Source organism: Diospyros lotus, chromosome 9, assembly GCF_014633365.1.
Source record: "Diospyros lotus cultivar Yz01 chromosome 9, ASM1463336v1, whole genome shotgun sequence".
Lineage (NCBI taxonomy): Eukaryota > Viridiplantae > Streptophyta > Magnoliopsida > Ericales > Ebenaceae > Diospyros > Diospyros lotus.
Window position 1 is genome coordinate 7,658,955 of NC_068346.1, and position 23,192 is coordinate 7,682,146.

The 23,192-nt window shown below is 37.2% G+C and overlaps 1 protein-coding gene across 1 annotated transcript; it reads right to left on the reverse strand.

Annotated features, from left to right (window-relative positions):
* Positions 1-40: 40 nt before the first annotated feature.
* LOC127809621 (ankyrin repeat-containing protein At2g01680) lies at positions 41-7,829 on the reverse strand. Its single transcript, XM_052348561.1, has 3 exons — positions 7,297-7,829; positions 4,547-4,956; positions 41-1,146 (listed from the first exon to the last, which is right to left on the reverse strand). Exons 1-3 carry the CDS (start codon positions 7,592-7,594, stop codon positions 268-270), a joined length of 1,587 nt encoding a protein of 528 aa, XP_052204521.1. The 5' UTR covers positions 7,595-7,829; the 3' UTR covers positions 41-267.
* Between the last annotated feature and the right edge of the window lie 15,363 nt (positions 7,830-23,192).

A 23,192-nucleotide genomic window follows, 5' to 3' on the forward strand; every position in this document is an offset into this window, starting at 1 on the left:
CCCCCCATTGGAGTACCTCCGAAGATGAACAAAACAAAGAAAAGAAGAAAGAAATAACTGGATATGATTAGACGAACGTCATAACAACCATCCATTAGATCAGGAAAGGTTCAAGTCCAATACACTCATATACAAAATCTACAACCCTTTTTTTTGTTTCGGCAGATCCCTTGCACAATACTGATTGCTGAAGCTTCATTTCGCAATGACAGCAGCAAAAGACAAAACAGAAACCAAGATAGAATCATCTGTTTCGTTATCTAACAGTCACAGCGCATAGATCTTCTCATGATCCGAGTCATACTCATCAAAATCCGAAATATTGGCAGAATAGGACCAGGAAAAAGATTTGCTACCGCTGGCCCTTCTGATGCGTCTCTGGGAGTCGCTGCCAATCCCGAAGTGTTGCCGGAAGACAAAATAGCACAAGCTGGCAAGAGTCCCCATAAGAATTGGAGCTCCAATCACTGTGATAGTAATGGCCATCCATGAACTTTGCTTCTGCTTCCCCACCACCACAAAGGCGATCGATAGGAAAGCGCCACAAGTGCTGAGGCCGGCAGCCCACATGAGCTTGTTGATTACTGAAACCACCAGCTTCTGAGCGCTTGTGTCCCAGGCAACCAAAGTGATCTGAACCACAACAACAGCTAAAGATATGAAGAGGGATGTCGCATTCATGAGGCAGAATAGGCGGAACGCAACCGTGTTGGCTATTCTAGCTTTCCCGACATCTGGACCACTGTCAACATATAGGCCTGGTAAGTTGAACATTGCCAAGAAAGCTATGGAGGCAAACAGAACAGCAACAACTGTGACAGAATTAATGGTATTCTGGACAGCGTCTCGGTGGATTTTCTTGAGTTCCTTCCTTATACCAGAAACCCGCCTATTGGTTTTCTCGTTTTGTATGAATTGTGAGTGCACCTCGTGCTTTATATCGCTCACAGCCTTTTTGAGTTCCATCGCTTCATCTACTTTGCCCACGTGCCTTGCATGCTTTGCGCCAGCTTCAATTAGAGCTTCCTTAATTTCCAATGAAGATTCTCCATATTGGAGTTTATCTGCTAAATCCATTGCAGTTTCGCGCTGATTATTAATGGCGTTCACATCAACAGATGTGTAGTTCAACAAAACGTTAACAATCTGAAAGAAAAGAGAGACTATCAGCAAAACATCTTTTATTGAAATCACCCTGATAATATTTGCATAAAGTGGAAAATTCATCTACATTAAATAAGCCATTCTTGTATTGGGTCTATTAAACAGAAAGGGGAAGGAATTAGCATGTAAAAACCTTGGTGTCAAAACATTTCAACAGCGAGCATCCATTGCTTTAACAAGTGGACACAATCGTGCATATGATGATTCAAAATTCGTCTCTATCATGAAAGTGCCATGATATGAATCTGGAATATACTTAAAAACACAGGATTTTGTTCCAATCTTAAGAAAGAATACCTATACAACTCAAGATGAAGAGCTAAGAGCTAATCATGGTATAAACTTGCATCACACGGTGTTTTGTGAGACGTCTAATTATTCAACACAGACAATTACACTGTGCCCAAAGTCTCTCATCCAAAATACTTTCAAAATCATAATTTCATGAATTTCATCAATAGCACCCACAAGGGCAGTAACCAACAAAACTGGATCTCCACAGACAAAAAGAGAGACAACAAACAGGTATTTATTATTACAGTTGAGATGTCCTTAGATGCAAGTGTAAAAAGTGAGTACCAACATATTCACATAAGACTGACAACTAATTTGATTAACCTGTGGATGGATATACAGACAGTTTTGATAGTCAACACAATTTGGAAACATTAAATTACAACTATCCTTATGCTGTCTTACTTCTATGCCTATTCCTAGAGAAAATCCAGCTTGGGAGTATTGATGAGTGTTGAAGGTGTCCACCTTGTTCTCGGTTTTCTATAGCCACTTCTCTGGTCAAACCATTTTTCATCGTTGAAAAGTGATATCATAAACATTCGAATTCATAAAGTTCATTCTTGGAGTCGTTACTATGTCTTCCAGAATGCAAATTTTCCAACTCAGAATTTACTGCTTCTTCTATTGTTGCTGAATGACTTACTATAAATTAGTTTTCTTTTTCTTTTTCATGTCATCACACTAATACCAATTTCCCCAAACTGGTAAAGCCTCCATGTGCCATTTGTTCCAGTAGTCCTAGTTAGCCTGATTATTGGAATCTTCATTTGTTGGTTTAAAAATTTTGCTCACTCCTATTTATAGAGCTTTAATACATAGTCAACCTAATTCAATTACAGTCCAAATAATTTTATGTTGGTTTCAAAAACAATGCAGGTTTAAACCTTCTTTTTTCTTTTTTATTTGTAAGGAGACAGAATTCTGAAGTTATTCCTAAATGTTTGATATTGACCTAGTAGTAGAACAAGGTTAGGACTAACTTTAGATGGCCTAGTTATGAACTAAATTTGAGAGGCAAGTTGTTAATGTTCTTGAACTTTTATCAATTCGCCCAACATTTGAATTCTTGATGAATTTTTGAGAAGCAATTTGAATCTACAAAACTTCTTGTTGAGTTTGGAAGCCTTAGAAGCCACACCTCTTCATATCCTCCTCGATCACTATTTGAACTAGAGAGTCCCAGAGTTAATGGGAATTCATGAACTCTCTAAGATTGCTTTGGTGTATAGATGGCAATTCATGCTATATAGATCCACTCTATCCTCTAATACATTTGATGCTCCCCAACTCGTGAGATTACATACACCAAAAGCTAAGGCCCGTTCTCTTTGCTATTTTCATGTTGTTTTCAATTTTTCAAAACAGTGAAAATATGTTTATTTTCATATTTTCAAAAATACATTTTCGAAAACATTAAAAATTTTTGTAAAGAAAATTCAAAACAACAAAAAGTTATTTTAATTGTTTTCATCACAAACACGCTCAAAATTTCTAAAACGCGGAAAACGCTACAGACAAAAAGAATAAATTTTCAGCAATCTCAAAATAGACACTCAAAACATAAAACTGAAAACTGAAACACGAAGAGAACAACCCCTAAACTACTCCTTGTCTCCATATTTGCACATCCACTCCACTAAACAATAGTAGTTGTTGTACTCTTACAATGAAAAATTATGATGAAGCCCTTATTAGAAATGACCATAAATGTATAACAATTGCATATAAAATTTCCTGCTAACCAACATTTATAAATAACAATTGGATAAGATAATTGTGAAAACCTCATTTTCTGTACTCTATCCATACACTAGTGATTGCTTAAAAAATTTCCCACATACCAATTTAAAAATGGTATGCTCTTCATATTTAATATTTTAATTGACACTACTAAAAAAGTCTCAAATTTAGATTCACTTAACAATAAATCAGAGGATACTGTTCTCATAAAAAGTATGATGACCTTTGAAGTTCTCAAGTTTCCAACAATGATCACTAGAAAAGAATATCAGATATAGACTATTCCAAGTCTTACCCAAACACCATCGAGAACTAAATTCTTTACTTTTCAGGGATTATATTTGAGATTAGCAAATTGTAAAGATTACAGTAACATAAAGAGTTATTACACATTCATACTAGTCTAATTCAGCATATATACAGCCACAATAGATGGAAGTCCAATACCCTTAATGATGACATAAATATTATATAGGGGTTAGGTGTCATATTCAATCAAATGAAGTTCCCAATTTTACCAAAGATCATGAACTAATGAATTACTAATATATTGTGTATGGATAAAAGCATAATGAGATAACATAGTATTAATCATTTTTCTTTTGAATCTACCTATTGTTATGTGTAAATATAGCTTTTAGGACACATAGTCAAACATATTTAATGCTCTTTAATCTTAAACTCTCTAAAATCAACATCTAAAATTCTCTTCCTTCCTTTCTTTTAGTTACATATTCTTATATTATGTTTGAAATCATAAGCCATACCATCTAATTGGTGATTTCAAATAGTAAATGATAAAAGAAGGGCCCAACATTTTTTGACCTCAAAGTTCAATATCATACATACTAGCACTCAATGGTCAAAGAGAATGGTGTCCACCCCACCTTCTGGACAGAGCACACAGGTGCTCCCCTTCCTCCTTTCATGAGGATACCTTCTAAATCACCCCAAAAGAGTGTATATGAGGTGTCACAGATTAAAGCTGTCACAGCAGAGTGGAATAACCTTACTCAAAAGTCCTAGATTTTCCTGTTAAAATGAAGAAACACTCCTGTTGTGACTGGACAAAATTGAGGAAGGTCAGACATTGCTTAAGAAAGGCTGACAACCAATCATGGAGTCCTTTCTAACCATGAGAGATGAAGGTGGAGTTATCTTACGATAATCCATGCATCATAATGTGCTTAGACTTGCAAACAAGATACACGGACCAACAAAGCAATACCAACTCATGCAAGAGAAAACTTCCAAAGTGAAGAATAGCAAAAATAATGGCAAACAAAAAATTAAGCTGAAAATGAACTTTGCAGTTCCACCTTCAAAGGAATTGGAGCAAAGGTACCTGTGGGCGGCATTTCCTCGTGGCTACATGGATGGCTGTGTTCCCTTTTTTGTCACGTTCATTTAGTATTTTGAGATCAGCAAGTAATAATTCCTCAATGACTGAAGTATCCTGACCTTTTGCAGCCATGTGCAGTGCTGTCTGGCCCTTTTTATCTTTGACAGAGACAATTTGTTGGTCTCTGTCAATAAGTGCTTTAACAATATAAATAAGGCCATATCTTGCAGCTGTATGTAAGGCAGTTTTTCCATTTTTCCGCAATATCCTCAAACAGCTAGGATTTGAATCTAATATGGCATTCACCACCTCCAAGTGGTCCTTTACAGAAGCTGAATAAAGTGGGCTGGTGTTTGATGAGTCACATACCAGACAGAGCTCAGGCCACAAGCCCAAGAGTTGTTTCACAATCCCTGAAGATAATGAAAATTAATGCCATACCAATATATCAGTACTTAAAATCATCAAAACAACAATAAACGGGAGATTTAGAAGTTACGTTATGCACAAATCTCTAGATTTATGATGTTCTTTCTAATGCCTTATGAGATGAATCAATGAATAATATGAAGCCACTAATAATCATTAGTTGTTGTATCACTGAAAATCCTGCCCTTAGGAACTAGGATGAATCAATTAAATCATGACAAGTATGTGCATGCTTGTACAAATACTAACAAAATACAAACTGTGATGAGATTGGTTTTAAAGTTCAAGTATTCAATTGCCCCAAACAAAAGTATAGTTATGAAACTGGCCATTAGCGTATAGTACAAGGGCAAATTGGCTTTTTGGCCAGTTTTCTGGGTCCAAATCTGGATTTGGACCCAAATCAAAATACTTTTAATAACAATGCATCCATACAACAAAATTGGAATTCAAATTCCAAATTCCAAATGATAGGGTCAAATGACCCTAGCCAAACACAACCTTATAGAATATGGAAGTCAAGGATGCGAAATATATTATACAGCTGGGAATTATTTGATCCCGTGGGAGATAGTGGAAACATGCCCAAGAATAAGCGAAAAAGTGGGACTGAATGAATGGAGAGATTATTGGCTTGATCAGGCAATGGATTGATTATAATGTGCTTTACCATGCTGCTGAAGAGACTAATCTTTTAGTCTTTGAAAAATTTTAGAAGAAATGTACAAGAGAAAACTTCAACAGAACAAAGCTTTATCAGTAAAGAAATTTATGAATTTGAAATACAATAATCAAATTTCATTTGTCAAGTCAAGCATATATGCGATTTATAGAGCTAGATAATTCAATTAACAATTGTCTGCATGATAGCTAATGACAACTGTATGAATTTGAAATACAATATCTACTTTTGCTTGGCTCTTTGCTTAATAGCTTGGAGGCCAATGATCATGGTTAAAGATGGGATCTTCAACAAAGAAGCAACAACAAAAGCAAGGACTTGTATCAGTCAGTTTCACACACTTATAATAGAAAAGCGAAAGCAAAAAGAAAACGAGATTTAAAGGAAAGGCCAGACAGAAAAGCACAAATTATATACAAGTTAGTAGAGAAGTGAGTGTAACCTCAAAACCTCTTGTATTGATGTCAAATTATTGCCATCCTCCTTTAGGTATGTGAGAGGGATCATGCTCAGGAAGCCCGGCATATATCAAGAAGGAGCCAAAGAATGAGAAGAAGCCAACCAAACTGTTAAGAGTGAAGTGTTGATCTTAAGTGAAGACTACCTAGTAGTTAGATAAACACTACGGCTCTAAATGCCTCTTAAATCACATTTCGTTACATTTGTAACTGTAAGTGCAGCTTCTAGAATAAGAGATTGTGTGGGAAGAATGTGACTGGCACATGGCCAGTCTTGGCGCCAAAACTGCTGTATAAAAACATTTGCAAATTAATGAAAAATTCACATTTACCTTCTCCTTCTCTGTTCATTCTTTCTTCCTCTCTGTTCTCTAAGTTCTTGGGGGTAAGCACTGCCATCTCAGTGAGTCAATCAATGTGTGTCATATTTTTGTAACATTTCCTTCTCTAACGAGATTATCTCTCTACCACCTATTGATGAAGGCAAGTTGTGCCAAAACACATAAATATGCTGTCAAGTTTTCTCTTTTGTGTGGGCATATATATCCATTCTTGTCTATTTATCTCTGTTGAGCTCATGCGATCATTGTCAGTAATCAGAACAGAGCTTTTATGTTGTTTGGATTGGATCACCATTAGTAATCAGACCACAGTTTTTATGTTCTTCAATAAAGTAGATATGAATCACATGATATTGTTAATCATAGTAGAGCTATATATTGATCTTTGAAATTCAATTTGTGTATCGTTACCCAACAGACAAGTATGTGAAATTCAATTTGCGTAAGTTATAACACCGTGTGTTCTCACCCAAAGTACTAGCAGAAGGTAACTTATGGATTCATGAAAACAAGTGATGTACTCAAAACCTCCCTAGTAGACTACTGATGTGGGATTATATCGTGACAAACTCTATTCATTTAATTCCTGACGTCCTCATCCACGAGTGTTAGCTAAAGATGACTTATGAGTTCGTCGGACCAATCAATATACCCTAGACCTCCCTAGTAGACAACCCAAGACGAATCGGATCGTGACATAAGTACAAGAATGTATGTTAACTTGAAGTAGCCTAGTCAGTCCCAAAACCCTATTCCTTCCAATTCACAAGCAGATTCAGAAATCGAAAGATACAAATTGAAATATACTAGTAACAGTGAGTAAAGGACGAGAAGAACACGTACCCAAGTGGCCGCGCTTGGCGGCGACGTGAAAGGCGTTCATATCGGACTTGGACCTGATCACAGCGACCTGAAGATCACAAAACTTGACCAAATAACTCAACACCTCTTCCAAGTTGTTCTCCGCCGCGATGTACAGCGCCGTCTCGCCGGAATCGTTCTGAAGCGCCATGAGAGCCGCTCGATCGGACCCTTCATCCTCGATCAGACGCCTGAGTGACTCCAGGTCGCCCGATCGGACGGTGGAGAAGAACGATTGGTGGCTTATCAGGCGCAGCAGGGACCTGGAGTTGGAGTCCATCAGAAGCAACGAAGTTGGTCAAACAATGGAGAAAATGATTCAGCTCCTTCTTGTTGCTGTGGTGGCGGTGATTGTGAATCTGGAATTTGGATAATAATTCAAGGGAGAGAAGCGGAGGTACAATAGGGAGTGTAAATGGCATAAATCCTACTAGTTGTTCTTGTTAAAAGAGTCTGAAAGTGAAAAGTTCTTCAATCTGTTGATTGTTGAGGCTGAGGCTGAGGTTTAGCTGGTGGTGAGAGGATTTCATTATTTCGAGGTTGACTTTATTTTAATGACTCAGACTTGTCGGCTCTGGGACCGTGTTGCGTTGTGTTGTCCACTAATGCATAGATGCGTGTGGAGCGTTTGGGGGGAAATTTTTAGATTTTTATAAATTAAGAAAAAAATTAATAAAAAATTAAAATAATCTTTATTCTCTTACCCTCTTATATAACAGTACGTGTTTTTGTGCCCGAATAGGTGATGTACAGAATGATCGAACGGAATGAAGCCCGCTCAGCCAAGGGTCATCTAAGATGAAATTCGCTAACACACTGCTATTAAAATAAAAATAAAAATAAAAAATAATTAAAATTATAATATAAAAATTAAATTAAATTAAAATTATAATATAAAAAACAATTAAAATAAAATCCGCTGCATAATAACGAACAGACTTCAATTTGAATGAAGTCCGCCCGGGCAAGTGGACTTCAACTAGATGCGTGTTTCGAGGTGAAACAGCAATTTCAAGATGATGGTATTTTTGTCTTTTAATACTTTTAGTCATCTTGTGCGTCAACCAATTCGGGACAAGTAACATTTTTCCTTACACAAATATATATTATATATATATATACACATATATACATAACGGGTAAAAAAAATATTTTTTAATTTTCTAAAGAAATTATAAATTTTAATATTTTATATATTATAAGGAATTTATTATTTTTAAATAAAAATTAAATAAAGATAATTTTAAAGAATAGCATGAATTCCTATAAATGTTACATTCAAACTAAATATAGAAATATAAAATTTTTAAAAAAGAATACATAATATTTTTGAAAATATTTAAAACTAACCAAATACAGAATTATATAAATTATATGAATCAAATATTCTCAAGAATATTTTTAAAAATTATGAATTTTAAAATTTTAATTTTTTTATATCAGACAACTCGAAAGGATAAAAAGGGTAAGTCGAATAAGGCTGGGCAAAAACATAGTCCCAATTCTTTATCTTACTTCAATCAGTATGATATGTCAAGTTGATCCACTTGTAATGAGACTTTGTCCACTAGTGAAAAATATTATTTGATTTTGCTTGTATTTGTATTTATGACTCATTTATGATGCCAATAATATTCTTTATTATGTTTATATAGGAATATCATTAGTTTATTAGCCACCATATTCTCTGAACCCTCCCTGCCTTTTTTCCCCATTTTGTGAAGTATGATGGGCCCGTTGGCCATTGTTAGCTTTACGTGTTGGTTTCTTAAGCAATAAGCTGCCGCAACGTCAAATATGCTCCAAAAGGAGGGAAAAGGTAATTTGGTTTGGGTCGCACGTGACATTTGGTAGGATTTTAGGAAAATTCAAATAAGCTGCTGCAACATCAAATATACTCCAAATGGGGAAAACAGGTAATTTGGTTTGGGTCTATTTGCAATAATGATTTTTCTTTCTACAGCCACTTTTTATAACTGTTTTACATAGTAATACTTAATTACTCTATACAGCTACTATTTTCTCAAAATAGTCTCTCAGCATATTAGCATAGCACACCACCATCCACATCCAATTTTTTCCCTCCAACCCTAACAACCCAATTAAATTGCTTGCCCGCTCTGTCCTATTGCCGTTGCTGGACTCACCAATCGCCTCTCTCATTGGAGTCATGCTTCAGAGCTGAACGAAGAACCAAGAGATAGGACACTTGAACCATCATATGATTCAAAGGTGTTCAAATGCATCCGAAACCAAGGATTCAAATGCCTGGGCACCAAATCTCGATCGATGCCGCTTATGGTGGCCTTTTTTGCCTTCCTCATAGTGTTGCCTATGCAATACCAAATTTGGGCATCGTCTAGCGATGCTCGTTGGGGTTTTTGATGACCCAACGACACCTAGACCAAAAATCCCTCCAGTGCTTCTTAATGAAGGGGAAACAAATTCGTCGCTTGGTTCTTCTTTCTTCAGCAACTTTTTGTTCTAATTTTTCTTTATTCATTGACAGTATTGCAAGTAGCACGCCAATTCTAATAGTTTTGTTTAAATGTATGCCCATGCATATTATAAGAAACGCAACTTCATTTCACTTTTGGACAAATCATGTTTCTATAACATTACTTAAGAATTCAATATCGAACAAGAAAAAAAAAAAGCATAGACTCATAAATTTAGACCATGAGTGAAGAGAAAACTCTTGAACTCTAGAGTTAAGGAGGGAGAAGACTTCCCGAACCTTGGACTTAGGGATGCTTTGTTGTTGTATATTTAGAAAGATAAAAATGGATTTTAATTTTTGATTATTTTTTTATATTCAATTTTAATAAAAAGTGATTGTGGAGAGGAAAAGTTATTGTTGTAAATAGAATTTCCCAAGATTTTATACTAAATCCCTGACTTGTCCTTTAGTTTTTGTTTTCATACTAAATCCCTGACTTGTCCTTTCGTTTTTGTTTTCTTCCATTTTTTTTTTTGTTTTAAATGCCCCCTTTCAATTTAATTGTCATGGTTCTAAACTTGATTAACAAGATTTTTAAAATTATAACCAAATAATTTTAATTTCCTAAATAACGTTATTTAGTTTATATTAAGTAACGTTGATGTGACAACTCAAATAATAATTATATTTGAATTGTTATATCAATGTTACTTAATATAAATTAAACAACATTATTTAAGAGATTAAAACTCCACAACCAAATAAGTATCTTAATACTTTAAATAACTTATAATATTATTAAATAAGAGAAGAAAATTTTGTTTGATTAATTAAATGTTATCTAAAGTTTTAGTACATCTAAGTATGTTTTAAAGATACATGATTCATTGAAAATACACTAAGAATAAAAAAATACACATCTAGGAATATATAACAGTGAAAAATATCTTTTCATTCTCTCGATCACATTCTCTCCAAAAACATACTGAGTATAATCAATAATCATAAAGAAAATTTTAGAAATTACTAATAAATAGGTTTTTGTAAGTTAAATTAATCTTAATGTGTGTTGTTGTTATTAACGTTACAACAATTCTTAAACAAATAATAACTTAATAACGATAATAATTTATCACATTTAAAGTTAATTATATAAAAAGCACTATAGTATTTTCCAACAACTGAAAAGCCTCTACACCTCGTTCAAGTTTAGCTTCAGTGGACTGCTGCTTTAAAGCAAATTATGTTAAAGGGTAAATTGTTCTGATCGTACGTGACACCTATCACACTTGCACAATTTCTTTGGTCGTGCCTTCAATTTCACAAGAAAGATAAATCGTAAATTAAATCTTTAACTCTTACATAAAAAAGAAATCAAACTCACGATCCACCGATCTATATCGATATATCGCTCGCACTTTTACTATTCCACTTATGCCTTAAGGGCCTTAATACTATTTTCTTGATATGATTTTTGGCTCAAGTAATAATTTCATCTTGTAATTGCACGTAATTGTTGCAGGGAAAAATACTTTAAAGATGTCAACCAAGTTGGCTCAGGTAGGTCCAACTCATTTATGAGTTGGGTTGAACTTGGGCTCCATTAATTCAGGGGCGGATCCAAGTAGATGAGTCAAGTAGATGGGTTGGGCAAAATTGGGGGTGGGTTGGGCAAAATTGAGAGTGGGCTACTACTAAAAAATTAAAAAAATTACACTATAACTAAAAAAATAAAAAAAATTACACTATAAATTTAAATTTTGTTGTGAGTTGCCCTGAGCTTTAGCCTAGGGTAGCTCACTACTAAATTCGTCACTGTATTAATTTGACATGATTCATAAGTTTGCTTAGAGTGAGTCAAGCTGAGCTCAGATTTAGAGCCTTAATTGCCTGAGCCTAGCAAAAACTTGTTAGATTGATAAGCTTTTAAAATAGTTTGAAATAATTTTAATGATATATTTATTTAATTAGTATGTAAGATCTAAAAATATTTTGAAAATTCTACTTGTAAAATAAAAATTTAGAACATAGAAGTTATACGTTTGAAAATTGGAATTTTTAGTAGTGTTGATCCCTAGTATTAAATTTTACATATTTAAAAGTGCCAAGAGGGGGTGAATTGGATGTTTTGATTATTTTTAAAATATGAGAAAATATTTTACCTTAAGACTAATTTGAAATATATTTTTCATGACATAGAAATATTGCAGCAACATAATATGAAATTATATGAATTAAAACACTTTCAGGTTAATACAAACTTACTTTAAATATAGAATACATGTGTAAGAATGAAAAATACCATTTCAGAATAAGAATAAGAAAAACTGGTAATGCTGACAACAAAAAGATTTTATTTGATTAAATTTTAATTCTTATAGAAAACATATATATATATATATATATATTTGAAAAGCTTACATGCAAGAAAAAATATTTGGAATTTTTTATATTGGTAATGAAAACTGAAATTTGAAAGATTTAAAGACATTCATATATGTAATGAAAAACTGATACAAGAATGCTTAATGGAGATTTAGATAATACGTTATATAGTGCGTGAAAAGATGTTTTATGAAAATCAAATTTAAACTTGTTTCAATTATAAGGTTTTTATGTAAAGGTGAAGTGCAGCATTTGAAGATAAGAATAAGTAAAACGTTTATGAAAATATGAAAGAGTTCTCTTAACTCTTTTAAAAATTGATTTTCAATTTATATGGAAAAATATATACATTTGAGAAGTATGCATGCTAGTAAAATCATTAAAGAGTCTTTATGTGTACAATGAATGTAATATTTCAAGTCAAAATAAATAAATATGTCATTAATACGTGAATGATTTCATATTTTGTAGCAAATAGAAAAGTTTAAAAAATAGTTAGAGATCTGAAATAGCCGAATCAGCTACGAGGAATATCCTGGGGCTTAGATAACTACGAGAAAGGGTATGGGACTATCAAACATCTCAAAGCATGATTTTTAGTATCAAAAGAAATCGGATTAGTGATAATTTTTGGTACAACTATAGTTTAAAACCGAATTGTCACAAGGTGCTTCCGAAAAACCAATGGAACTCTTAAAGGATTCAAATTTGGCATAAGAATCAATCCTTAAGTGATTTCGGTGGGAAACAAAAGAGTTTATGATCAAAACGTAAATTCGGGTAAATTTTTTATTTTGCTCGAGGGAGGCCTAAAAATCATTTTTTTGGAATCTCCAGGGATGAAATGAAAAGTTTGGAACTTGAGGACCTTAATGTAAATTATAAAAAGTTTAGGGGGCTTCATGAAAGAGCCAAAAGTAATTTCAAAAGTTGAGAGGGGCCAAATTATAATTTTTAGGAGACTGGCAGTGTGAACACTGCTAGCCGCCGGACACCTCTCTCCCATCGTCGTTTTCGACTGTGGGAGACTCGAGGGAGGAGGGTTGGAAGGTTGCAGGTCTAGGTCTAGGTCTAGGCCATCATGGTTGGCTTTTGGTCGAGAATCGGCCGTGAGAAGTAGTTGAAAAAAACCAATGTTTTGGGAGTCTAGATCAAGACATGGTGATCCCATTAAATGATCGTGATGATGATAGAAGCCAGAGATTTGACAAGTGTGGACGTTTGGAGGCTCAAAATCAGGTATAAATAGGTGCTTCAAGGTAGCCGAATTCATCAAGTTTAAACTTCAAATTTGCTTGTGTTAGAGAGTGAATCGAGGGTTCTTCATGAAGGGCTTTTGTTGTAAAGGTAGTAAGAATTGGTTTCGAATATTTTGGGGTGTTTTCGAGTGAGTTTGAAGGGGTTTCGAGGGTCGTCAGAGTCGGGAGAGTTCACTGAAGCTGAGGATTAAACCCCCCCGACCGAGGCACTTCTGGCCAACATTTCGAGCAACCAAGGATACCAAAGTGACCGGCTTGAAGAGAGCTTCTAGGTGGCGTAAAAAAATCTAAGTTTAGAGCATCGCCAGTGATCGAATTTTTGGAGAAGATGACCGGCACGTAGGCTTCACGTGTCAGTCAACCTTTCAGGCGCGATTTTTTTTTTATAATTCTCAAAAAATTATTTTAGGATTTATGGTGGAGAAAAATTTAGGAAATTATGTGATGAGGTATTTATTTTTGAATTCTGAAAAGGAAAAATGAGATAAAAATAAGGAAAAATGTGGATAAATTTAGGAAAATCAAAAATATTGATTTTGTTTGGATATTTATGGATCAGGAGAAATGTGACTATAGGATTTAGTGACTTGCTCGATTTTTTAGGTCAATTCATTCTTCAAGAAATCTCGAAAAGCGAAGTTAAGGTAAGGGGTCCTACCAAAACTGATTTAGCTTTCATGTAAATATCATGTTGTCATGTCTGGTTATGTTATGTATCATGTAGAATTGCATTCACATGTATTGACGATGAAATATGCATATATACACGATGAAATTATTGGTCATACATAACATATGGTTTGAGAGTACAGGTTGGCACAGCTACTCTACCAAGGGTGCACCTATACACCTCAGCATAGTTATGAAGTCGTAAAAATGGGGAGTAGCATTAAGGTACGGTTGGCTCAAACAAAAGGAAAATGAAAAGGACATTTTGTATATTACATCCATGCACAAAATATGATTATTGTACTCTTACTTAAATGATTCATCATCTAACTTGGATTATGCCTTTGGAATATTTAAACAATCCAGATGAAAATGTAGCAGATGCGAATATGGAAGAAGCATGTAATAGCACTTAGCATGTGCATGATATTTATGATTATGAAATTTATATATTTAAGTTCTTTTACTTGAAATTTTAAATGTTTTGAAAGTCCATGATATAAGATCTTATTTATATTAATGTTAAGTTCGATTCTTGCTTCTGCTGATGATATGATGTATGATAATTTTTATGCTAGATAGGTAAATGGAAAATTTGGGAGTTGTAATATGATGAATTTGAGTTAAAAAAAAAAATAGACCAAAATTTCTTAAATTATAACACGTTCGAGAAAGTGGGGTTTTACAATAAAGGTTGAAACTAAAGTACATTGAAAAACCATGAACTAAGTTTAAATATGAAAACATTTGCATGACATATGAAAAATAATACTATCAAAACATAAAAAGCAAACCACAAGACACAACAACTTAGAGTGGTTAGTTAACATGCCTAATCCACTACTTTAACTCCTCACTAAGGATTTTGAAACTATCCACTATGTGATTTTAGTTTTTAGGGTTCAACTATAATTTATACATAGTTTTTATAGGTTTAACTATAACCTTCACTTTTAACGGGCTAAATAGGAACCCCAACTTTTACAAGAGTAGCTATAACCTTTACATGAGCATTTTTCATAACTAGATTTAGCTACAACCACTACCTTTTAAATGATTAAGCGTAACCTTTACAAAAATTTCATAAAAGATTTGTAAAAGGATTTTTCAAAAGAAAAATATAAGATAATACAATGATTTCAAGCTTTCTCTTAAGCAATAAGAAAGTTATACGAATTTGAATGAATAAAGTACTTAACTCTCTTATTCTATTATCTAATTTAAGAATATATATACGAAAATATTACCAAATAACTTGCTTGAAGTGAAGAAAGATGAACATGAAGACTAATCACTCAAGTAGTAAGTTATGGCCATAGAATTATTTTGGTTGTGTCTAGATTTATATTGGCTTGACACCATTCAGACAACAATGGCTCAAGTTTTATTCAAAACGACAACTTTATCTCTTGCTCCACTTGGCCTTTTATAGAAGCTTGAGACTCGACATTTGTCTTGATACCTGCACATACTCATAATTTTTTTTATTTGACTGATAACAGTCAAATTAGTTAAAACTATATGTATATTACAAGGATAAAACATTTTGCACCCTATGCATACTCATATTTATCATTCTTGTAATATCCCAAGAAAAAAAAAAAAGAAATTGAAAATGATAATAGGGATAATATTATAACCATAAAAAAATAACAAAAAAGTAAATGAAATTAAATTAGTTAAATCAATTAATTTGTTAAAACGTGTGGCTGTGCAGTGCGCTTGGAGAACAAGCATCAAATCTGATATTTTTCTCACATTGAGAGCAGTGGCCGAGAAACAGAGAAAGGTTGGGGGAAAGAGAAGTCGCGCGAGAGAGAGAGAGAGATGAGGGCTTGAGAGAGATCGAACGAGGGAGAGATGAGGAGGTGGCGGCCATGGCAGCGAAGCAGTAGCAGCCGCTGGAAGGCGACGGTGGCTGCTGGTTCGGGCGAGGAAGAAGACGCAGGGGAGAAGAGGGAAGCAGCGGCCGCGGGGAAGAAAAGAAGGAAGGAAGAAAAAGGAAGAGGAAGAAGAAGAAGAAGGCGCGCAGAGCAGTGCGCGGGAGAAGAAGGGAAGAAGAAGAAGAAGAAAAAAAAAGAAGAAAGGAAAGAAAAGAAAATAAGGAAAAATAATAGGATTTTTGGGATTTTTCGGCATGAAAAGTGATCAGGTACGTGGGTAAAAATTAGTAGAAGCATTATATGTTTAAATTATAAATTTTTTGCGATTAAAATTAATTAATTTGAGTCCCGATTGTGTTATTTGCCAGGAAATGATTTAATTTACCTCGGGAGCTTGAGAGAGGTCGGAATCAGCTAATTTCAGGCAAGTTCCTAATCCTTTCCTCATATTCTTTAATTCCCGTGAGAAACCCTGTGATTTCTCGTATTTTATACCCTCCCTTCGTTTGTTTTGGCTCGTTTATTAATTATAGAATTTGGAGTCGTTTGATTTAAATTTAATCTATTAAGCGAGCTTCGATGATTTTATCAGCGTGATTTAATTTAAAATAAATATGAGACTCGTTGAGATTTTAATTGTGGTGCGCTTACGTGGGATTTTAAACGGCTAAATTAATTATATTACACGGTAGATTTATTTAATTAAAGCCGCAATTTTATTTATTGCCAGCGAACGTTTTATTTCGCAGCGGGTGCGTAAGAAAAGCAAGGAACGGCCGTGTAAAGGCAAGCTCTTAACCCCCTCTTCTTGATCTTTAATTCCCGTGAAACACCCCGTGATTTCCTGTACTTTATTCTCTCCCTTACTTTAATTCGGCTCCTAACCTTATTTGTTAAATTATTATTCATTTGTTCTAATTTAAATTAAATTCGAGGCTTCTATAATTTTATCCGTTGTGAGCCTAAGGGGGTTTGTACCGCCCCCATTCCTTTCGGAATGATGCTGAACCCAGTTGGGGAACTAGGTTCCTAGTCGTGCGGGTTTACTTATAGTTTTTCTCAGATTTATTTATGGTTCGGTTAGAGCTATTGAGCAGTGGGGCAGGGGTCGGTTGTTGGTGACGTTGGGGTAGACTATGGTACGACCCTGATGTGGACCGTCGGGTGGACACCCCTAGTCACTGGCCGTTGACCGATGCCACGCACTGCTGACAAGCTCTGCCGGTATGTGATTTACTGCATGATTAGATACATTGTATCACTGTTCATGATTTGATATGCACATGGGTACGGGATGCATATTGGGATATCCATTTATTGAGAATGCTTGGACACAGACATTCTAGTTTGGTTAGGTTGCATCCAGCGCGAGCATATGCATGGCGTGTGGTTTACTATGTGGGCGGAGCATGGCCTGATGCCTGGATGTATGGGCGCCTTGTATCACGTTGATGCTCACTACGCCATTGCATTTTTATGTGCATTGCATGGATACTGGTAGTATTTAGTTCTCGGACGGGAGTACCGTTCCGAGGGAGCCTTTGGCTCGGTTGTCGGGAGTACCGACGGATACAGGTGACGGGAGTACTGGCCTGGGACAGCGCGCGCAGGTTTGTTGCAGATATTTGTTGCCTTTCAGGGCAGCGGCAGGTTGGTATGGGACTTGGGTGCCGTGTGTCTTGTGTGGGCCCCAAGGACCGATATGTGCTTTTATTTTGTTATGCTATTGAGCTGTTGTGTTGTAGTGTCTCATGGCTTGTGTGTACCTGGGGGTTTATTCTGGGGTGAGATTTCTGGTTTTGAGTAGCCTTATGCCTTTTCTTCCTTGTGCTTGCTGAGTCTCTCGACTCACCTTGCTTTCCATCATTCCAGGTAGTGGCGGCGTGGGCCATAGCAAGGGAGTCAGCTTTAACTGCAGAGTCGATGTGGTGTACAGGCAGTCTCGTCAATCCCTATCCACTCTGATGTCTAAGTAGAATTTACTCTATTATTTCGTACTGTGCCAGGTGTTTTCTCGAGTCTTGTGTATGTCGGCACAGGAGTTTGTGTTTATTTATTTATCTTGTGACCGCTGTGTTAGCGGGGTACCCATAGTGCATGCATGTCTTGAGCTTTGCTTCCGCTGTTCTTATTTTTTTTGTGTATGCATGCCGGGGTGGTCTTTGTCTGGTGTTTATTACTTTTCTCCTCCCGTAGGTGCTCCCGTTCGGGTAGTCCGGGTGGTTGGGGATATCCGGGCGGGGGTGCTTACAATGTTGGTATCAGAGCGAGTTAGAGTCAATTTTTGTGGGACGAGTTCCTGTACACCAAGGTTGTCGGGTAGAGTTAGGGATGTCTAGGTGAACCGAATAGGGTTAGACTGTGTCCCAGTTGTGTTTTGCTGATTCGTGTAAGAGATCGTGTCCCAATTTATATTCGTGCAAGGGTGATAAATGCACGTTAGGAAGGGACTGTGAAATGGTATGAATAAGGTTTATTTAGGACTTGTGCCTGCCCCTAGGTGTTTGGGTAAGATGGTGGTTTCGCCTTAATATAGCTGCCTGATGTTTGGTGATGTATACAGATTTTGAGTTTTCCCAATGGAACCCGAAGGCCTAGATCCCAGTGTACCCCTACCCAATTTGGATGCCTTCCCAGAATTGCATTGTTTATGGTGTTAGTGGCAACAGGAGTTTGCTTCTGGATGGGGAGGCGGGCAAGACGAAGAGGAGTACCTAGTGGGTTATGTGTATCGGCTTGACGAGTTGTCTCAAGAGATGATCCACGAGATCTTTTTGGGGACTGTCAGAGAGACAAGTCATGTTCGCCCGCGAGCACATGAAGGACATGTGGAGGCGACTGACTAAAGTAGTGATGAATGATGGGAGCCTTACTAGGGATTGATACAGAGTGTGCCCAGGATTGGAACACTACCTGACACTCAGTCAGTCTGAGCCACTGTGAGGGTGTCGTCATAGCCACTAGAGGGACCCGTTGGACCCAGTTCTAGCATAGCTAGCAATGAGGACTTAGCTTACTTGGCAGATGATTTGCCGGGCTAACTCTGAGGTGTTTTCTAAAGAGGTCTGGAGTTCCTTGGTCTCGCTAGGTGTTGTCGACGTCCTATTAAGGCTAGCGTCAATGTCATGAGAGATGAGGTCATGGTAAAATGTGAGATGGAGGTCCATGATTGGATTTTGCTAGGGGTGGTACGGGAAGGTCCCACATGGTGGAAAATGTGCTATAGGAGTCTGATGGTAAATGGTAGATCCGTAGGTACCGAGATGTGTATAGGGTGTACTGAGATGAGAAACTGAAGGTTGGGTAATGCGGTAGCTCGTGTGTAACAGTTAAATTGTCTGTACATATTTGGTCGAGAGACGTGTTATTTGATGAGGTATGGAGGTAAATTGAGGTTCTGAGGGGTTTGCATTTTCTTGGAGGTTTAGGGCATCCACCCTAAGTTTAATCGAATCTAGAAGGATAAATCGGAACATTAATACGAAGTCCCAAGAGAGATCTATGATGAGAATTTATTGAGGGATTATTATGGACTTATGAACTTGGAGTTTACAGTGGTTATGCTGTTTGGAGATTTAGCATCACGACCTGGCTATGGTGTATAAGTGTTTAGTTTTCACAAGTGGAGCGGAGTACAGGTGACGTCGCGGTTGGCGTGACGAAGAGCTAAGGCTGTGAGGTTCTGTAACAAATAGGGTAAAGTAAAGGTGGTAACAGGTGTTTTAGGCTATCGTGGTGCATCCGTGATAATGTGAATTAGAAGTAAGGAAAACCCCTCTACGTTTGGTGTTGTGGGAGATACCCCGGTGTATGGCCACGGCCGAAATTGGATACAGGTCTAAGTAACTATTGGGTTCTGCTGCAAGGATAGTAGTTGCTATGAGTACACGCGGTGCTAATCACGGACCACATGCCCTAGGGTCGGATTATTGACCGAGAGAGGAGATGAGACTCCTTTGGGTGCTGGTCAAGTGGTACATCGGCAGAAACATGAGATGGCTTGTTATGCCAGTCAGAGGAACGCTTAACCCACATCTTTAGGTTGCTTTTCGTTTTTGAGGCGACTTATGAGATGTCGTGGGAATGGAATAGTTTTTGATACGGTGAGGTGTTTTTAGTCGTACAGGCTATAGAGTAAATAAGATCGGTTCTAAAGATCGAGTCCCAACTACCGTATAAGGTTTTGAGGAGGTCAGGGTTAATATTTAGTGATCGAGAAGAAGTATGGCCAATTAGCTATTTGGAGTTAAGATCGGCGGCAGGTCAAGATTGAGGGTTGGTGGTCACCGAATAAGTCAAAATTAGGTGTGTTGATTCCTTTAAGGAGGGGAGATCTGGCGACATTTAAGATCTCGAGGTGTATTGAGGGGGGAACGTGTAACCTTTGATAGTTCTGATTAAATGGCTACTCATGTTTATTAACAGGACCCCGAACGTACGCGGCAAATTGTGGGAGAAAGTACTGCCGAGAAAATGCTGTGTACCTAGTTAAGAATCAGTTGGCGAAAGTCAGACTAAAGGATATTGCTGTTGAATTCTTGATTGAGGATGTCGTATCGTTTCCACGTTCTCATGGAGCGTAAGTACGTGGCAGGTTCCGGTCACGTTATCGAGTATTAGCTTCTCGACATGCAAGGAGGTGGCTCTACTCCTGTCACTACCGGTTGTATCTGGAATTAGCTGGGTTCGTATTGAGCCTGGTGGTGCGAGTCAGTTTATCATTAGGATTGAATGCCACTGAATTTTGAGTTGCCTTTAGGTTGATAGGTGGTCGAGATAGCTTTGGGGAACGGTTGAGTTATGAAGTGGTAATAGGAGAACATTGTGGTTGTATGTAATATATGATTGATGACGTTCTTTAAGCTAGTTAAGGTATTGGCGATTATATCGTGGCCCTATTGAGGTGATGGATTGTGAAGTTGTGCTAGTGTGTTAAGTCAATGGGAACTGGAAAATGATGATATGGTATATCCTGGAGGTGATGTTGGGTAATATCACGAGAGGTGTGAAGCGTATTTTGAGGGCATGGACTGAGCGCGAATTTCGAGGACGAAATTCTATTAAGGAGGGGAGAATTGTAATATCCCAAGAAAAAAAAAAAAGAAATTGAAAATGATAATAGGGATAATATTATAACCATAAAAAAATAACAAAAAAGTAAATGAAATTAAATTAGTTAAATCAATTAATTTGTTAAAACGTGTGGTTGTGCAGTGCGCTTGGAGAACAAGCATCAAATCTGATATTTTTCTCACATTGAGAGCAGTGGCCGAGAAACAGAGAAAGGTTGGGGGAAAGAGAAGTCGCGCGCGAGAGAGAGAGATGAGGGCTTGAGAGAGATCGAACGAGGGAGAGATGAGGAGGTGGCGGCCATGGCAGCGAAGCAGTAGCAGCCGCTGGAAGGCGACGGTGGCTGCTGGTTCGGGCGAGGAAGAAGACGCAGGGGAGAAGAGGGAAGCAGCGGCCGCGGGGAAGAAAAGAAGGAAGGAAGAAAAAGGAAGAGGAAGAAGAAGAAGAAGAAAGAGAAGAAGAAGAAGAAGGCGCGCAGAGCAGTGCGCGGGAGAAGAAGGGAAGAAGAAGAAGAAGAAGAAGAAAAAAGAAGAAAGGAAAGAAAAGAAAATAAGGAAAAATAATAGGATTTTTGGGATTTTTCGGCATGAAAAGTGATCAGGTACGTGGGTAAAAATTAGTAGAAGCATTATATGTTTAAATTATAAATTTTTTGCGATTAAAATTAATTAATTTGAGTCCCGATTGTGTTATTTGCCAGGAAATGATTTAATTTACCTCGGGAGCTTGAGAGAGGTCGGAATCAGCTAATTTCAGGCAAGTTCCTAATCCTTTCCTCATATTCTTTAATTCCCGTGAGAAACCCTGTGACTTCTCGTATTTTATACCCTCCCTTCGTTTGTTTTGGCTCGTTTATTAATTATAGAATTTGGAGTCGTTTGATTTAAATTTAATCTATTAAGCGAGCTTCGATGATTTTATCAGCGTGATTTAATTTAAAATAAATATGAGACTCGTTGAGATTTTAATTGTGGTGCGCTTACGTGGGATTTTAAACGGCTAAATTAATTATATTACACGGTAGATTTATTTAATTAAAGCCGCAATTTTATTTATTGCCAGCGAACGTTTTATTTCGCAGCGGGTGCGTAAGAAAAGCAAGGAACGGCCGTGTAAAGGCAAGCTCTTAACCCCCTCTTCTTGATCTTTAATTCCCGTGAAACACCCCGTGATTTCCTGTACTTTATTCTCTCCCTTACTTTAATTCGGCTCCTAACCTTATTTGTTAAATTATTATTCATTTGTTCTAATTTAAATTAAATTCGAGGCTTCTATAATTTTATCCGTTGTGAGCCTAAGGGGGTTTGTACCGCCCCCATTCCTTTCGGAATGATGCTGAACCCAGTTGGGGAACTAGGTTCCTAGTCGTGCGGGTTTACTTATAGTTTTTCTCAGATTTATTTATGGTTCGGTTAGAGCTATTGAGCAGTGGGGCAGGGGTCGGTTGTTGGTGACGTTGGGGTAGACTATGGTACGACCCTGATGTGGACCGTCGGGTGGACACCCCTAGTCACTGGCCGTTGACCGATGCCACGCACTGCTGACAAGCTCTGCCGGTATGTGATTTACTGCATGATTAGATACATTGTATCACTGTTCATGATTTGATATGCACATGGGTACGGGATGCATATTGGGATATCCATTTATTGAGAATGCTTGGACACAGACATTCTAGTTTGGTTAGGTTGCATCCAGCGCGAGCATATGCATGGCGTGTGGTTTACTATGTGGGCGGAGCATGGCCTGATGCCTGGATGTATGGGCGCCTTGTATCACGTTGATGCTCACTACGCCATTGCATTTTTATGTGCATTGCATGGATACTGGTAGTATTTAGTTCTCGGACGGGAGTACCGTTCCGAGGGAGCCTTTGGCTCGGTTGTCGGGAGTACCGACGGATACAGGTGACGGGAGTACTGGCCTGGGACAGCGCGCGCAGGTTTGTTGCAGATATTTGTTGCCTTTCAGGGCAGCGGCAGGTTGGTATGGGACTTGGGTGCCGTGTGTCTTGTGTGGGCCCCAAGGACCGATATGTGCTTTTATTTTGTTATGCTATTGAGCTGTTGTGTTGTAGTGTCTCATGGCTTGTGTGTACCTGGGGGTTTATTCTGGGGTGAGATTTCTGGTTTTGAGTAGCCTTATGCCTTTTCTTCCTTGTGCTTGCTGAGT